A 19192-nucleotide genomic window follows, 5' to 3' on the forward strand; every position below is an offset into this window, starting at 1 on the left:
GACTATAATAAAACCTGTCGTCCTATCATATTCGTGCATATACTTGGTTGGATTATATAATGGAATATACTGTGTAGGGTTAGTAGTAAACTTACCCATTGTCTTATGCTGATTATTTCTCGATTTTCTAACCATTATTACCAATAAAGTTATCTGTTTTAACTAATCCGTAAACTTGGTGAAACAATTGCAGGAATATCAATGTCATGTTTCTGCTTATACTGCAGATGAATAGATCCATGTGAAGAAGCAAACCCACAAAAAAATGAATCCGTTTAATCTATAGTATAAACTTTGTAAATCATCATAAAACATGACTTATGATATCATTTTATGTGGGATCATCTTCCTAAGCCTATTAATTTTCATCCTAAATATGATATGAATTACATTAGACTGATTAGAGCGTATTAATATAAATGTAATTTCAGCTGTGACCTGATGATTGAAGGGACTAGAACAGAAATAATTTATGATATTTTATTAATCATTAGATTTTATGAAACTCTGCAACAATGGGCATTTCACGTAAGAAGTGCTCTGCGAGATTTGCTTTTTATGAGTAAATATAGCTTTTATATGTGCACTGCCTTTACGCATTATATGGGAAAGGTTGGATGTCTGATAAGGTTGCCTGCCGAAATTAGGTAGTTTGGGCCAAGACCAAAACTTTTCTATTGCCGAAAGTTTAGGCAATTAAAAATAAATTTACTGAAACTTACAATGCCAAAATTATTGCCAAAAATCTGAAATTTAACCGAAATTATAAATATAATTTTATTAATTTAATTGATAATTTAATATTTTAATATTATAATTAATAATTTATTTAATTATTTATTTAAATTCAATAAATCTGTTTATTAACTTTATTTAATACTTTAAAATTAGGACCCCGGATATCTAATATAAAGGTCATAATGGACTTTTGGCCAAAAACACCCCTTTTTGCCGAAACTCAAAAAATCATTTTTTGTAAATATCTCAGCATCCAGTAATTCAATTTTAATGAACTTTTTTTATTTTGTAGAAACTTCATTTAGCTCTACAATTTAAAAAACAGTTCATCAAAATTGGACCACTGGATGCCGAGATATTTACAAAAAACGATTTTTTGAGCCCCTGAAAAATGGGCCAATCTGCCGAAAGTGTGACTTATGACCTGTTTTGGAGATATCCGGGGTCCTTTAAAATTGTTTACATATAATATTATAATATCAATTATTATTATTAATTATTCACTATAATTATCATCAGTAATATTATCATTATTATATAATCTTCTGATTCACTATTACTTTCTGATTCATTATCACTATCATTCTATATATATTTTTTCTAATTAAAAAATATAAAAAAAAAGATTATCAGAAATCAAATCAAAATGATCAGTACTAAAATGCTAATCTAATCATTTAGATCATCTGATTTTGATTATAAATTTATAATAAATAAATTATCGTTATTTTTTTAAAAAAAGTCTTTTTTTAAGAAACGTTATTAATGTTTTTGGTTTTCTTTTTGTAGCAAAAAAAAAAAAATCTCTCCTGTTAAAAAAAATTGTTCCAACAAATTAAGTATATGTCAAAAAAATAAATCTTATTAAAAAAAAATTCTCCAAAAAATATCTATCAAATAAAAGTTTTAATGAAATTATCCATCAAAAAAAAAAATTCAGAAATGTCCTTATTAATGAAAAAAATTCTCTACCAAAATTTTTTATCAAAAAAATCTTTTTATTAAAAAAATTTCCAAAGAAATTCTATCAAATAAAGCCTTTACTTGTATTAAAAATAAAAAATTCTACACCTTTAATAATTTCCACTTTCTTGTTTTATTCAATAAAATTAATTTATCAAATAATATACTCGAAAACGCAATATTTATATTTCACACTATTGCTGCTTAGTTTTTGGACGAGTATTATGAACCACCGACCACAAAACTATTAAACTATTAAAGGTGAGTTATTCATTTTTATTTCATTATTTTTTTTAAAATTTCTTTAAGAAATGTTATTAATATTTCTGGTTTTCTTTTTGTAGGGTTCCTGAACAAGTATTACAAACCATGAAACTAGGCTTTGAAATTGAACTATTAAAGATAAGTTATTCGTTTATTTTGTTATTTTTTTAAAAATTTCTTTAAGAAACGTTATTAAAGTTTCTGGCTTTCTTTTTGTAGGATTTCTGGATGAATATTACGACCTGGCTTTGGAAATAAACCATTGAAGGTGAGGTTTATTTTGGGTTTTTTTTAAAAAAAAATTCTTTAAAAAACATTTAAAGCTCCAAACGGTTTAGTTCAGTTCCATTTTTCAGTTTTTTTCTGATTGGTCAGAATCCGTTTTGCGCAATAACTTGCCATTCAGTGATCGTAGAAATCCGATCTATAGCTCGTTGGAATCATCTCGTCGAGACAGTTCGAATGGTACCAAAATCATCCTTCTAGCATCGATAGATGAGGAGCCAATTTTGCCAATTTTTCAAAAAATAACTCGCCATCTATCAATGCTAGAAAGATGATTTTGGTACCATTCAAACCGTCTCGATGAGACGATTCCAACGAGCCATAGATCGGGTTTCTATGATTACTGGATGGCGAGTTATTGCGCAAAATGGATTCTGACCAATCAGAAAAAAACTGAAAAATGGAACTGAACTGAACTTAGAAATATTATTAATGTTTCTGGTTTTCTTTTTGTAGGATTTCTGCACAAATATTACAACCTAGCTTTGGAAATAAACCATTGAAAGTAAGGTTTATTTCATTTTTTTTTTAAAAAAAAAAAATACTTTAAGAAACATTATTAATAACGTTTCTGGTTTTCTTTTTGTAGGATTTCTGGATGAATATTACGACCTGGCTTTGGAAATAAACCATTGAAGGTGAGGTTTATTTCAGTTTTTTTTTAAAAAAAAATTCTTTAAGAAACATTTAAAGCTCCAAACGGTTCAGTTCAGTTCCATTTTTCAGTTTTTTTCTGATTGGTCAGAATCCGTTTTGCACAATAACTCACCATCCAGTGATCGTAAAAATCCGATCTATAGCTCGTTGGAATCATCTCATCGAGACGGCTTGAATGGTACCAAAATCATCTTTCTAGCATCGATAGATGAAGAGTTAATTTTGCCAATTTTTCAAAAAATAACTCGCCATCTATCGATGCTAGAAAGATGATTTTGGTACCATTCAAACCGTCTCGATGAGACGATTCCAATGAGCTATAGATCGGGTTTCTACGATCACTGGATGGCGAGTTATTGCGTAAAACGGATTCTGACCAATCAGAAAAAAACTGAAAAATGGAACTGAACCGAACTTAGAAATATTATTAATGTTTCTGGTTTTCTTTTTGTAAAATTTCTGCACAAATATTACAACCTAGCTTTGGAAATAAACCATTGAAAGTAAGGTTTATTTCATTTTTTTTTTTAAAAAAAAAAAATACTTTAAGAAACATTATTAATAACGTTTCTGATTTTCTTTTTGTAGGATTTCTGAATAAATATTACAATCCGGTTTTAGAAATAAACCATTGAAGGTGAGGTTCATTTCATTTTTTTTTAAAAAAAAAATACTTTAAAAAACGTTATTAACATTTCTGGTTTTCTTTTTGTAGAATTTCCAGACGAATATTATGATCCAGCTTTAGAAATAAACCATTGAAGGTGAGGTTTATTTCATTTTTTTTTTAAAAAAAAAAATACTTTAAGAAACGTTACTTTGCTGAAATCTTCAAATTTGCCACAATATTTTAATGATACATTTTCAACATCTTCACGACGACATCACGATTTTTTTGAAGATATCGCGACGATATAGTTATGATAGTCTTAACGATACCTTTCCAACATCTTCGCGATATTAAAATCGGTAACATTTTGATATCAGAACGATATCATATTGATTTCGTAATTTAATATCGCGAAGATGTTGGAAAGGTATCGTTAAGACTATCATAACTATATCGTCGCGATATCTTCAAAAAAATCGTGATGTCGTCGTGAAGATGTTACGATGATGTTGAAAATGTATCGTTATGATTATCAAACCGTATTGTTACGATATCATTTAAAAATCGTGATGTTATCGTGAAGATGTTGCGATGATGTTGAAAATGTATCGATATAATTATCAAACCGTATTGTTACGATATCATTTAAAAATCGTGATGTTATCGTGAAGATGTTGCGATGATGTTGAAAATGTATCGATATAATTATCAAACCGTATTGTTACGATATCATTTAAAAATCGTGATGTTATCGTGAAGATGTTGCGATGATGTTGAAAATGTATCGATATAATTATCAAACCGTACTGTTACGATATCATTTAAAAATCGTGATGTTATCGTGAAGATGTTGCGATGATGTTGAAAATGTATCGATATAATTATCAAACCGTACTGTTACGATATCATTTAAAAATATTATTTCATTTAAAAATATTATTAAGATATCAGGACGACATTTACACAGTATCAAGATGATATTTGACAAGAATTTTGGGTCATGAAAAAATTGTGAACCGTAGGTACTAGTACATTCAATAATTTTTATTAATTGATAATGCCGTATATATTATTAATATGCAATTATGATGGTCAAAATGAAAAATAAAAACAACGTATCGATATCATTGTTATTACAGCTTGAAGTAGTCACGTTCCGTCATTATTGATTCACAATTGTTGAATTGATAAGTATTGCGAAGTTTAATCGTACTTGGTAAATTATGTAGGCGCATCCCTCTCTAGTAACATAAAACAATGCGACAATATCGGTATGACAATAATATTATAAATGTTGAATTGATGTAAGTTTCCTGATTACGACGCACCTGGTAAATTACTTCTCTCTCCGACGGTTAACATAAGACACTAATATTATACCAAATACTGAATTGACAAGAGTCTGTATTACATACAACGCAAGTTTCTGCGAAATTAAAGATAAGTACCTGGTAAATTAGACATCTCTCTCTCTCCAGATGGTTAACTGTTATGACACTAATATTGTATCGAAACTTTGTGACAATTGTTAAATTAATAAGTACACGGATTATGGTGCAAGTTTCTGCGAAATTAAAGATACGATCGTACCTGGTAAATTAGACACATCTCTCTCTCCCCGGATGGTTAACATAAACCAACGTGACGATATCGTTATAACATAATGGAGTAGTTACGCACAACATTATCGGATTTCGTCACAAATATTAAATACTACTAGGATTCACCTGTTAACTACATTAGCAGTTAATGGTTAAAACCTAAACTTGAAATAAAGTAAAAATTTAATTATTTAAATTTTTTCTTGATGTTATTCTTGAACATGCAACATATAGTTGTCCATGAGAAAATACAGGAGTTGAAGATACAAACCAACCTAATTAAATGATAGTTCTTAAGATTTATTAAAGTCATTGCAAATGCTGGTTGTTAATCCTAAAAAAGATGCATAAATTAAAGTACTGCATTTATAGAAATCAAACGAAATTTTTTTTTAAAATAAAAATTGGTCTCAGAACACTTGACCAAGATTTTCAACCTTAAGAATCAAAAAATGCAATAAGTGGGTTGAGCTCATCCGGCGGGGCCTACCTCATTAGAGTGTCCCTTAGGTCGTCAGCCATTAGCACCCAACTGCCTATGACCAATGATACATCACCACTACCTTCTGATACCACAAGATCCCAAGTATTACATAGGAGCACGGCGCTTTCGCTATGTGCATACCCTGCCTCCATGATACGGCCTACCATATAGAGGTCTTAAAAATGGTGCATTTCATCAGCGGCCAAAAAAAAACCCTCGAATGATCCCCCAAGTACAGTAGTACCTTTTGTGAAAAAATTTCAGGATAATCTCTCTTTCTTTTCGTTCCTTTGTTTTCTCTTTTTCGTTTTTTCACAATGGTTTTTTTCTTTTTCTTCTTCTTTCCCTTTATTCTTTTTCTTTGGGTATTGATATGAAAAAAAAATTATTATAAAAAGGTAAAAACTATTAAAACTGAACGCGTAATTATTTTTGACGCGTTATATAAATGTCAAAGATAGTTTAACATAACCCAGCGAGAGCAGAATATGTACCTGTCGTACGCTGGAATAAAAATAGACGCGCATATACAGTGGTCTGACTGTAATTGTTAATATGAATATATTTTTTTGAATAAATTATACTGTTGATAACAAAAACTGTCAAAATGTTTTTCGGTATTAAAAAAAAATTTAAAAAAATTGAATAGAGAGATGTAGACGTAAACATAATCGTGCGAATGTTTAACATGTCTAACAAACAATGATTTGATTGGATAAAAATTGCAAAGTCACGTGCCTAATAAATTCATGAATACGATATCAAACGATATCGTAACGATATCGTTATCTTTATTTATTTAATAAATCACGTTATCATAAATAAATATACCGAAAAGAATCATTGTACTGCATAATAAAGCTATATAGCCGTAAAATAATAATTATTTTTTATCCACAAATCAATTTTCGTATCATAGACAAAGTGAACTTTCTGTACGTGGTCAATTATTGATATCGGGAAGATTCTTCTCCAGCGAATGTCTTGGCTTGTCTGAATGCGAAAAAGAGGACATTTCAATACGTTGTGAATTCTGTTAATATTGTCAAACCAATCAATAGTAATAAAGGCATAATATTTATCATCATTGCCTTTGTATTTGAAGATCCCTTTTATAATCGCATAACATTCACCACTGTCTTCCTCGTGTATTGTTACGACGTCACCAATATGAAGATGTACTTTGGAAAATACGCCATCGCTTTCTTCCATAGTGTATGTCGCCAATTCATACCAGCTCATTTGAGAATATATAAGAGCTGACTTTTGTCCAATGTCCATAAATGAAAGAAGCAGCTCAGATTTGAAATTTGGCAAATTTTTCATGATATTTTCGCGATCCTGACGGGATAAGCTCCTCTTTAAGATAATATTTGTAATAAAATCCACTGGAGATGAAATCGCTATATAAAATAAAAATACGTTAATAATTGCGGAAATATTATTATTATAAAATTGTAATACAAACCTTCTTCATTTCCTTCCGGTTCTTGTTCATTTGATACCTTGTCTTCAGTAATATACCAATTAGTCAATAAATTTCTAAAATTTGAGGACATAGTAGCGAAACCTCTACAAGGTTGTGATAATCTTTGATCTGCGCCTCCATCTACTAAATGACGAATTGCAAAGAGCGTAGTATACCGCTTTAACAAGTCTAGCTCGACATTCTTGCAATTTGTTCGTGGTACCATTGCTTTAAAGATCCGATGCACCATCTCTTTGATACCAACTTGAGTGTTTATAAGAGTACCATAAGTCCTTGCATGCACCAGCAAGTGGATATTGATATGCAGGTTTGGTAAGTTAGCAAATTCAGGGAAAACCTAAAGCCACATTATTAAATAATATTTTATATATTGATAAATAAAAAATAAAAAATTATATAAGAATTATGAATAATTGTACCTTTGGAAGAATTTTCATTTCTTCTTCAAGGCATTTTTGTAATTCGTCATACGAATCTAATGTAAACTTGCTTTCAAAAACTATCCTCATTGTTTTTGCTACATATACCCAACAAGCAATTATTACATTTTTCGCCATGTTAATGCGTGATTCTTGAATTCGTCGCAGAATGCTTCTGGATTCATTTTCCTTTAAGCTTGATGATTCTAAAAAACTATTAAGTATAAAAGGCATTATCATAGCGAGCCTAAGATAGTCAGACATCATGAAACTAGCATTGTGGCTAATTGGATTTGGCAAACGAGACCATTTTTTTGGTTTCTCTAAGTTCTTCCAGGCTTTGATAAACTCGTCCTCTCCTTTTTGTGAAAATAATTCGCACCTGTGGAAATCAAAAAGCTTTATTAAAAGATTTTGTTCGTTACATATCTAGCTAAAGTTAATTAAATTCTAAGATCATACGTTAATTTAAGAAGTCGTCCAATCTTCCCAGCAGTTGCATGATATACATCTTGAGGTGTCTGTAGATGCCTTTCTCTTAGCAGCCTATCCAAAATGCTAGGCCTTGTTCTTAGTCCGAACTCAGTACAAAGTCGTCTTTGCCTTGTGGTAGCAGGTTCATCAAATATCTCTTTAAATTGATCGTCAGGTGATGTGATGATATCTTGATGTTGCTGGTACATCCTGAGAGAAGTTGGTAAGTGATTCTCGAGAGGCTGTACAAGTGCGGCAACCTTTATTGGCATTATGTCGTAATACACCACACATGTCATTCCCTTGTGGTAAATCAGCAGTTACGACACCTAAACCGGCTATCACCCAAGCATCTTGGCCATTCACTTCCATTAATTTTCCTTGTTCGAATTCTTTCATTTCAGAAATGAATGGCAACATGAATTCATTGAAATTACCACCGAAAGGAACAAACCCGAGAACAAAGTGATTTTTGAGCAACTTTCTTTGACGGGCAGGCATATTTCCAAACTGCACATAAACACCTCCTAACGAATGATAAACATTCCTAAATGTTCCAAAATCATCGTAGTATATGTCCAAAAACAGCTTATAAACCGGAATTGTTGGAGATGGTGGCTGCCTTATGGAAATATATTCTGAAGGATGTTGATAAGAGAACGTTGCATCACGAATGCGCCAGTGTGTATGATGTTTATAAAGTATTTCGGTAATTCGTAGTGTATCTGCAGCAACCCTTTTCGGAAATTTGTGATGTTGTTATTGTCAAGAATGGTTCATCTTGTAACCAAACTTCTCCGGAAAGAGAGCGATTTTGTCTTAATTCTCCCTTAAAATTTCCAGGCAAGTCACTATAATCTAGAACTTTTTGGATTCTCAGCCGATACTGTTGGTTCTCTTCATTTAATAATATCGCTCTCAATCTGCCAAGTTTTCGCTCATTATCGTAATAGTAAACAAAATCGCCGCATTGGTATATCTCTATTATATACATATGAAAAAAGTGTTAGTCTCTTGTACTTTATTGCTTCGCCTCTCTACCATCAGCTTGCATTTAATAAATAATTACCCCCTGATATCATTAATTGTTCTTGACCGAAAAAAGGTGACTCTGCCCATAAGGTACCATGCCAGTACTCGGATTTTGTTTTTGAATCGACACCAGCACCAAAATACATTTCCTTTAATAGTGATGGGTTGTTAAGAACATTCCAAATGATATCACTTATTGAAAGTTGATATGCCATCTTTGAATCCTTTAAAGTTGATGGTGTTTTTTTTGATGAAATTGAGATAGATTTTGCTGATATTGAGGGAAGAGGAAGACGCTCCCTCCATGATCGAAATCTCCGAATATTCTTTACAATATGATCTCTATTAAATTCTGGTCTCATGATAATGTCAACAAGATCTTCATATGCATTTGTTGAAATATTATGTTTATAAATCCAACAAAATAAGGCAGCAGTAGTTAAATTTTGAAAATATGGAGCAAAATCACCATCAAAAGATGGTAACTTATCTTTAGCCAATGCTTCATCAACGAATAGCTTTTCTTCTGAGATATCAGAATCATGTCTTTCTTCATTATCTGACGACATTGTTTCATAATCTTCATCACTTTCTAAGGACATTATATAATCGCTTTCTGTTTCATTCTCTGATGATGTTGAAATCATGTTGGTATCACCTTCTTCATTATTGCTTCGTTGTTCTAAATCATCATCATTATCGTTTCGTTGTTCTAAATGATCATTATCGCTTCGTTGTTCTAAATGATCATCATTGCTTCGTTGTTCTAAATCATCACCATTATCGCTTCGCTGTTCTATATGATCATCATCACTTCGTTGTTTCTAAATCATCATCTCCGTCGCCATATTCATTATACTCTTCGCCACTAATATTATCATCTTCAAAATCTTTTTGTACCATTTTTTCATTGTCATCATTATCCGATAATAAAAATCTGTTGGGCAACCTTCTAAAATTATTACGGATACGAAAAGGTATTGCAGCAATATTCGCTTTTCGAGGTTTATTTCGTAACATGGCTATGACAATAATTATAATAAGGAATAATAAAATGAAATAAAATCATAAATTTAAAAAATGTCCATAGCGCGTTTGTGTATTTAATTCATTAACTGCTTTTATAATATTTTCAATTGGATATCATAGTATCGTGACCGCAGCACATAAACGGAAATTTTGGGTTAACAAATTTCTTAACGGTTACATTAGTTCCTTGTCCGTGGTGCATTAACGGAAATTTTGGGCAATGATCTGGTTACATGTAAAGAAATTTTGTATGAAATCGTGACCGCAGGGACATAAACGGAAATTTATATTACGAATTTCACGAAATTTCGAGAAAAAAAAATGTCAATGGTTACATTAGTTCTTGGATCACAGTACATTAATGGAAATCTTGGGGAAAATGATCTAAAATTGACGTGTTAACAACAGTTACATGCAAAGAAATTTTGTATGAATATCGTGCGTGACTGCAGAACATAAACGGAAATTTAGATTACTAATTTCTTAAATTTTGGGAAAATCGATCAGAAAAAAATGTCAATGGTTACATTCGTTAGTTCTTTGTCCACAGTACATTTTGGTAAAATGATCTAAAATTGACGTGCAAAGAAATTTTGTATGAATATTGTGACATGCGGGACATAAACGGAAATTTGAATTGATCGGGAAATTTTCTTAATGGCTACATTGGTTCTTTACTTACAATGCATTGACGAAATTTTGAGGCAATGATCTGATGAGTTGACTTCTTTAACGGTTATATATAAAGGAATTTATATGAATATTGTGACCGCAAGATATAAGCGGAAATTTAGATCATCAAATTTTGGGATAATTGATCGGAAAAAAAATTCGTTAATAGTTAGTTACATTAACTGTTAATGAATTATATAATGAACAACATCGTAACTATAGAAATTTGGGTTAACAAAGCTCTTGATTGATGTTTTGACGATTACATGTAAAGAAATTTATATAGGCTGCTGGACATAACGGAAATTGGGTTAACAAAGCTTTTCTGAAAAATTGACATTACATTTTAAGAATATCGTGATCGCAGCACATTTAGACAAGACAAATGATCAGAAAAAAATTGTTAGCAATTCGTGTTCCGGTTTATATGAAATTTTGATTTTTATGATTTTAAATTATTACGATCAATTATTATGATAAAATCACTAGTGGTGAGCTTTACGGATATATACAATTATAAAATTACATAAGATTTATTTTTTTATTGAAATAAATTGAAAAGAAGGTGAATATAGTAATATTGTGCGGTATTGTAATGAGATATAACTTCATATAATGGCAATATCAATTCTAACAAATAATTTTAAAGTGTTAAATATTTCAAATTATCACAAAATATTAAAGAATCAAATGATCATACTTTTTTCACCATCTGAGCCCAGTCTCCCATGGTCTTCGTTCGGTTGTTACGAGATGGACGTTGCCGTTTCTTTTTAATGTTGGTTTGGCGAAGATCGTTCAATCGGGTTTGTTCTTTTATTAGATCGTCTAGCGAGATCAATATCGTATTATCTATATATGAAAGAAATTATATGAATATTATCATACGTTATTTAATGAATTAATATGAGGTATTTTTTTTTTATACCTGTTTCTTCTCTACTAGGTTTGGGAGAGGACATTTTCTTTCTAACTTTTTTTTATTAGAAATCTAAAAACTCTGATCTGAGATGTGGTATTTTTATATGTAACTGATAAGATATGGACAGTCAAACTTTAAAAAAATATCAATTGAATTCTTTGGGAAAAAAGTACAAAGTAATTTTTTTTATAATATTACGACTGTGATATCATGACTGCACTACATAAAAGGAAATTTGGGTCAACAACTTGTAAAAGTTTTTTTTTAAAATAATTCCGAGATAGAGAATTAATGTAACAAATTCTGTCAATGCGCTGCAGATAAAAATCAATGTAATCATTAACAATTTTTTCCGATCAATTATTGATCTAAATTTCTATTTATTTATTGCGACCACGATATTCATGCCAAATTTTTCAGATCATTACCTAGATTCCACCAATGTGCTGCAGATAAAGATCTTTTGCAGATAAAGAATCAACAGAACTGTTGACAAAATTTTTTTCCGATCAGTTTTTTGATCTAAATTTCTGTTCATGTCCTGCGATCACCTTACATGTAACCGCAATTTTTCCATTGCCCAAAATTCATCAATTTACTGTATACATTGCACTAATATTGCACTGTTAAATATTTAATATAATATTTTTTCTATTAAGATTAAAAGAATAGTTAATAATTTATTATCAATCCTAATTATTAAAATAAATATATAATATATTAAACATATAAAAAATGTACTCTATTTAAGTATTAGGACAGCATAATATAGTACGTACAGTATAATTCTTCAACCCTGATTATGTAACCATTAACAAATTTTTTCTCCTGATCAATTATCCCGAAAATCCGTTTATGTCCTGCGATCACGATATTTCTGTCAAATTTTTCAGATTACCCCTGAATTCTATCAATGCGCTGCAGATAAAAAATCAATGTAACCATTAATAATTTTTTCCGATCAATTATTGACCTAAAGTTCTATTTATTTATTGCGACTACGATATTCATGTCAAATTTTTCAGATCATTACCCTAGATTCCACCAATGTGCTGCAGATAAAGATCTTTTGCAGATAAAGAATCAACAGAACTGTTGACAAATATTTTTCCGATCAATTTTTTGATCTAAATTTCTGTTTATGTCCTGCGATCACGATATTTCTGTCAAATTTTTCAGATTACCCCTGAATTCTATCAATGCGCTGCAGATAAAAAATCAATGTGTAACCATTAATAATTTTTATTATCCCCAAATCTGAATCTAAATTTCCTTTTACGTCCTGCGATCACCTTACACGTAACCGCAATTTTTCCATTGCCCATTAATATTGCACTGTTAAATATTTAATATAATATTTTTTCTATTAAGATTAAAAGAATAGTTAATAATTTATTATCAATCCTAATTATTAAAATAAATATATAATATATTAAACATATAAAAAATGTACTCTATTTAAGTATTAGGACAGCATAATATAGTACGTACAGTATAATTCTTCAACCCCTGATTATGTAACCATTAACAAATTTTTTCTCCTGATCAATTATCCCGAAAATCCGTTTATGTCCTGCGATCACGATATTTCTGTCAAATTTTTCAGATTACCCCTGAATTCTATCAATGCGCTGCAGATAAAAAATCAATGTAACCATTAATAATTTTTTCCGATCAATTATTGACCTAAAGTTCTATTTATTTATTGCGACTACGATATTCATGTCAAATTTTTCAGATCATTACCCTAGATTCCACCAATGTGCTGCAGATAAAGATCTTTTGCAGATAAAGAATCAACAGAACTGTTGACAAATATTTTTCCGATCAATTTTTTGATCTAAATTTCTGTTTATGTCCTGCGATCACGATATTTCTGTCAAATTTTTCAGATTACCCCTGAATTCTATCAATGCGCTGCAGATAAAAAATCAATGTGTAACCATTAATAATTTTTATTATCCCCAAATCTGAATCTAAATTTCCTTTTATGTCCTGCGATCACCTTACATGTAACCGCAATTTTTCCATTGCCCATTAATATTGCACTGTTAAATATTTAATATAATATTTTTTCTATTAAGATTAAAAGAATAGTTAATAATTTATTATCAATCCTAATTATTAAAATAAATATATAATATATTAAACATATAAAAAATGTACTCTATTTAAGTATTAGGACAGCATAATATAGTACGTACAGTATAATTCTTCAACCCTGATTATGTAACCATTAACAAATTTTTTCTCCTGATCAATTATCCCGAAAATCCGTTTATGTCCTGCGATCACGATATTCATATATAGCTTCTTTACTTGTAACCGTTAATATTGCTCGAAATTACCATTAATGTTCTGCGGACAAAGAGCTAATATACCCATTAAGGATTTTCCCGATCAATTATTCCAATAATTTGAAAATTTTGTTGGCCAAATTTCCGTTTATGTCCTACGGTTACGATACTCATATATAATTTCTTTACATGTAACCGTTAAGACATCAAATTTTCCCAAAATTTTCTTCATAAAGAATCGATGTAACCATTAACAAATTCTTCCGATCAACTATCCAAGATTTAATGTAACCATGAACGTTTTTTTCGAGAATGCTAACCCAATTTCCTTTTATGTGCTGCGGTCACGATGTAATTTTTTCTTAATATTAGGAGAAATCTCTATAAATAAATAAAGATAATGCTGTATTCGTTTCGTCAGGAATCACCTATTTCTTTACGTTGCTACTAGCACAATACCAATAAGTACCATCTTGTTTGTTTATCATGACTAAACGTAGAGGAGTAACAGGAAAAGGTAATAAAATTATATTTTTGATTTGAAATTTTATATAGTAATTGCGCCTAATACTATTATAATGATACCTAAAAGACAAGGCAACAAAAGCTGCAAAGACTACAAAAACTATTCGTACATATGTTGCCAACTCTTCACGTGATTATAATAAGGAAAGAGATGAAAGGAGAGAGGAAGGAAGTGAACATGAACAAGATAATTTACATGGACAAGATGTAGATATTGGAGAAGGTAATAATAGACAAGATGATGATATTGAAAGAATTATTTTGGGTAAATACCTTATAATAATTGTTTTATTATTCAATTGAAATGATATTTCTGCGAATTTATTTAAAAATAAATTTACTTCGTTATAATGAAGATATGCTTCCAGAGCAAGAAGAAAGAAATATTGAAAAAGAAAGAAGAGAAAATGAGAAGAAAGAGATGGAGAGGAGAGATAAAGAGAGAGAAAGAAAAGAAGAAGAAAGAAAGAGAGAAAGAGAGAAGAGAGAGGGATAGGAGAGAGAGGGATAGGAGAGAGCAAGATAAAGAACAAGAAGAAAATGAAAATGATGAAAGCGGTAAAACATAAAATCTGAACATAATTAATGAATATAATTTTATTCTCATTTAATATTACTTCTAGAGAGTGAAGAAGAAATTCCGGTTCAGTTTGGCGCGATGACCAATCAATTGCAAATTTGCAATTGGTTGGTCTTACATCCAAGTGTGCTACATTTGGCAAACAAAATGCTTGATGCCTCGACGAAGCAGCCATCAACAAATTTGCCACTAACCACCTCGACTTCGTCATCATCTGACAACGTAAAGTCCATTTCTTATTTTGGTTGTTACATTCTTACCAATTAAGAACAATCGTTATTACACAGCAGAATTACTGATGTATTATGTATTATTGATATTATTACTATTTAGGATAATTATCGTCTTATTGACGAAGAAATGAAATGTCTTTTTTTGCGAACTAGAAATCCGCCCGATCATGCGTTTGATAAAATAACACAAAAAATTTTTGGGCATGATGCTTATCAAAGCGTGGCGAAGTCAATTAACGAACGATATCGTAAATCATTTTCCGACTATCGATATCAATTGAAAAATGTACTTTCAACATTAGTAAAAGAATTTCGACAAATTGTAGAAAGGTGATCGATACGTTCATATCGTTATGTTGTTTTTACTACAATAATTTAATGATTTAAAATTTTTTTCTATTAAAGTGAATATACGGAAAGTTCAGATCCTACCGACGAGGAAGTAAACAACTTCATATCACGTGAGGTGGTTTTAAAGAGAATCTTAAGCCGATACGTTTCAGCCATCGATTTTACAAAATTATCGGAAACTTCACTAGATAAATTAATAGAATTCTCCAGAAAATGCTTCAAAATAGTCTGGGTTGAAACTGAAAGCGCAAATATCAAAGAAAAGGTTAAGGAGTTAGATGTTATTACAGAAGATCTAGAAATTCCTTCCCGTAGCGGAAGAAACATTGCTAGCTCTTTAAAACTCCATCTTTTTTCATAAATACAGTACATATCACATAAAAGACCGTGATAACATTGATATGTTTTTTATTCCTTTATTATAATAAAGATTACAATATATCATATTGTTTTAAAAGTTTATAGAATGTGACTTCACAAGTTAATAAGTTAATGTCGTAATAACTTCATTAACGCAATTTGACGCTAAAATATAACTATTAATCTGTTATTTATGTCATTCTCTAAAAATTATTTTTTTATCGTAACCTTGACCTTATAATCATCAATTATCATAACTGTAATCGTTTTCTCATTTAATTTTTGATAAAAAAAAAATTAACAATCTCTTAACGCAGTAACAATTAACATGTATATATACATACATAACAGGTCTTACAGTGATCGTACAAACCTTATTAGGGAATAGCACAATCAATAATCCAGTAATTTAGTAATAAAGAGTAATCAATAAATATCCCTTAAACAGATAATCGCATGTGGTAGAGTAGTTTGAGATAGGAAATCCGCATCGCAGCAGGTCTCTGGTTCGATTACTATGTATACCTTATGGCGATTATTATCGTAGAGTTCTAGCGGGCGAAAATTTCCCCATATCCTCCTGATAGGCGAAAATTTCCCAGTTAAACCTTTACAAATATTTTTTTTTATTATTTACTGGCAAATAAAACATATTTTACACGATATATTATTAATACGAATTTGATTATTTTATGTATTTATTTCAATATTACAAAAATTTCTTTTATTTAAAATAGTAAAAAAAAATAATGAACTACTAGATTTCTTTTACTAAAAAATGAGAACAATTCATTAATTATAAAAATAAAAATCATTAAAAATTGCACAATACCTAAAAAATTACTAACTTGATTATGTTTAAAGTACTCATCCATGCTTTTAAAAGATGTCGGTGACAATTGTGATGATGATGATGATGATGGTGGCTGTGGTGGAGATGACAGAGACGATGATGATTGTGCTAAATAACTCTTTAATTCAAGCTTATATATCTCTTCTTCCTGACTTGAGATTTGATTTGAAAAAATATCGATCCACTTCAATAGATTTGCGTTTTCACGCTCAGTTTTGTCTAGCTTGGAAATCACTTGTTCACCGGCTGTCTCAACAGCTTTTTGGAAATCCTGGAGCTGTATCTGGAGATCAGATATTTCAATTTCTTTTTGTTTAAATTTTTTATATTGTCGTTTTTTTTGTCTACGCCAGGCCGTTTTCCTAGAATGTAATGATGGTTTTCCCATTATTAAATGAAAAGAAAATTACCTTTTTTTTTATCGAAAAAAGATGTTATTTATTATTGGGATTCAACAATTTTGGAAATTGTCCAATTGTACTGTCGTCAAAATTAGTTTAGTACAACGTAAAGATCTCGTGTATAATTCCTGTTTCAGTAACTACAGTAGTTCAGGGTTTTTCCCTTCGGGAAAAAACCATCCCATGAAATTATACCCAGGAGCGTGTGACTTATGGCCACTGTATTATCACGTGTATGATTATTATTATTTAAAGACTACATAAAAATTTGATAAATCCATAGAAGCCGCAATATTATATCTCGAAGAGCTTGGAAAATCACAAGTAACTGTGAAAAGGCTTCCGTAAAATGAGAAAAATTTGTCGTGCGCATCTTATAAATTCTCAATACAATAAAACCCAAAGATGATGAGATTTTAAGTGCGCTCTCATTCTCCTCCGTTAGTATTTTCCTTAATTTGTCGATTCTTTAGATTTACATTCGGCTTAATCTTCTCTTTACTATTTTTATATTTAATGTACCTTTCTACTAATTTCTTCCAAAGGACGTTACGCAAATTATTATAAATTTGTAACACGTCAGCGTATCCTTAAAAAGAATTCATCGATCCACACAATTCAGGCAGCATTACTCAAGCTCAAATGGCACGTTTGCTTTTTGAGTCGTACAAATCACTACCGAAGTGGATTAGAAAGATAATTTTCGGCGAATTGAAGCCATTATTTAGGAACGATGTACTTGAACGATTCGTCAAATCAAATTTTGAAAAATGATCAAATTTCCAGATATTTTAATGGTAACGATAATCCAGCTTCAACAAGCTTTTTTCAATATCATCCCTAATAAATAAAATGTTAGCGTTTTTATGATATTAGGTACTATAATAAAAAAATTATCTTTTATCACATTTTATTTACATTGGAGTGAAGAAGCGCAATTATGCAAGACGGGTCACAATTTTTTTTTATGATAATAATAATATAATAAACTTATAATACACTATAATATAAAATAAAAAAAATATGCTATAAATTTTCGTATAAGTATTATACTTAAATTATTGAAGAATCAGATTTCCGATCATGTGTTCCAACATTCAGTTGCTAATATCAAAATAATATTTTGATGATCTTAAAAAATTTTGTTAAAAAGACAATATACTTATTTTGGTCATGTAGAAAATAATCAAAATTATATAACGATTGTTACCATCATAAAAAGTTATTGTGGCGAAGCAAAATTATAATTATACTGTTTATTTCCACCTCCTGAATTTTCTACTAACATAGTAATTTCATCTGAAGGATTCATGTGTTAAAATCCATTTCAGTTTGTTGATCCCCAAAATTTAATTTTTCGTTCTCACTACTAAGCATATTTAGTATTCATGTCATATTAAGGTAAGTTGCGCTCTCTGTGTTTATGAGAGAGTTTAACTTTAGATGCTTGAGAGGGTTCAAGGAACCCGTAGTGTTATTAGGAAACCAATATCAATACAATTTTTTTTTGCAAAAAAAAGTTTTTTTGCTAATAGGTGTATAAACACGATATGGAATTTTATTCGATCACAAAGAAAAAAAAGAAAAATTGAAAAAAGATTCTACTCGATCATGATTTAATTACAATATCCGTAATCATATGATGAGATTAATTTCGAAAAAAAGAAAAGTCTAATTATTGACTCAATCTAATCTATTTAATTTCGAAAAAGAAAAAAAAAATTCTTTTTTCCATTGTTTTTATTGTACCGTATGATTTTTTTAAGGAAAAAAAGTAATATAATCACGATATGAAAACATTACTTGTTCATGATTTAATCACAATATCCATCATTATATTAAATAATTAATCAGATTTTTTTCCCTTAAAAAAATCTGTATTACACGATGTAATAGATCAATGGCAAAAAATAATTTTTATTTTCGAAATTAACCGTATTTTTACTCGATCAT

At 30.0% G+C, this 19192-nt stretch overlaps 5 protein-coding genes across 5 annotated transcripts; 2 read left to right on the top strand and 3 right to left on the bottom strand.

Moving 5' to 3' along the window:
* Positions 1 to 7483: 7483 nt before the first annotated feature.
* On the bottom strand, positions 7484 to 8256 carry OCT59_003924 (uncharacterized protein; the record flags this gene model as incomplete). Its single annotated transcript, XM_066147947.1, has 2 exons — positions 7484 to 7892; positions 7973 to 8256. The coding sequence occupies 2 exons, from the start codon at positions 8254 to 8256 to the stop codon at positions 7484 to 7486; spliced, it is 693 nt and encodes a 230-aa protein (XP_065996596.1).
* Positions 8257 to 8678: 422 nt separating this feature from the next.
* Positions 8679 to 10036, bottom strand: OCT59_003925 (uncharacterized protein; the record flags this gene model as incomplete). Its single annotated transcript, XM_066147948.1, has 3 exons — positions 8679 to 8965; positions 9054 to 9840; positions 9917 to 10036. The coding sequence occupies 3 exons, from the start codon at positions 10034 to 10036 to the stop codon at positions 8679 to 8681; spliced, it is 1194 nt and encodes a 397-aa protein (XP_065996597.1).
* A 4386-nt stretch (positions 10037 to 14422) lies between these two features.
* Positions 14423 to 14764, top strand: OCT59_003926 (uncharacterized protein; the record flags this gene model as incomplete). The annotated part of the gene is made up of 2 exons (XM_066147950.1): positions 14423 to 14453; positions 14529 to 14764. The coding sequence occupies 2 exons, from the start codon at positions 14423 to 14425 to the stop codon at positions 14762 to 14764; spliced, it is 267 nt and encodes an 88-aa protein (XP_065996598.1).
* A 47-nt stretch (positions 14765 to 14811) lies between these two features.
* OCT59_003927 (uncharacterized protein) lies at positions 14812 to 15986 on the top strand (the record flags this gene model as incomplete). The annotated part of the gene is made up of 4 exons (XM_066147951.1): positions 14812 to 15019; positions 15085 to 15263; positions 15375 to 15604; positions 15680 to 15986. The coding sequence occupies 4 exons, from the start codon at positions 14812 to 14814 to the stop codon at positions 15984 to 15986; spliced, it is 924 nt and encodes a 307-aa protein (XP_065996599.1).
* Positions 15987 to 16753: 767 nt separating this feature from the next.
* Positions 16754 to 17226, bottom strand: OCT59_003928 (uncharacterized protein; the record flags this gene model as incomplete). The annotated part of the gene is made up of 2 exons (XM_066147952.1): positions 16754 to 16756; positions 16834 to 17226. 2 exons carry the CDS (start codon positions 17224 to 17226, stop codon positions 16754 to 16756), a joined length of 396 nt encoding a protein of 131 aa, XP_065996600.1.
* Between the last annotated feature and the right edge of the window lie 1966 nt (positions 17227 to 19192).

This window comes from Rhizophagus irregularis, chromosome 12 (assembly GCF_026210795.1).
Source record: "Rhizophagus irregularis chromosome 12, complete sequence".
Taxonomy (NCBI): domain Eukaryota; kingdom Fungi; phylum Glomeromycota; class Glomeromycetes; order Glomerales; family Glomeraceae; genus Rhizophagus; species Rhizophagus irregularis.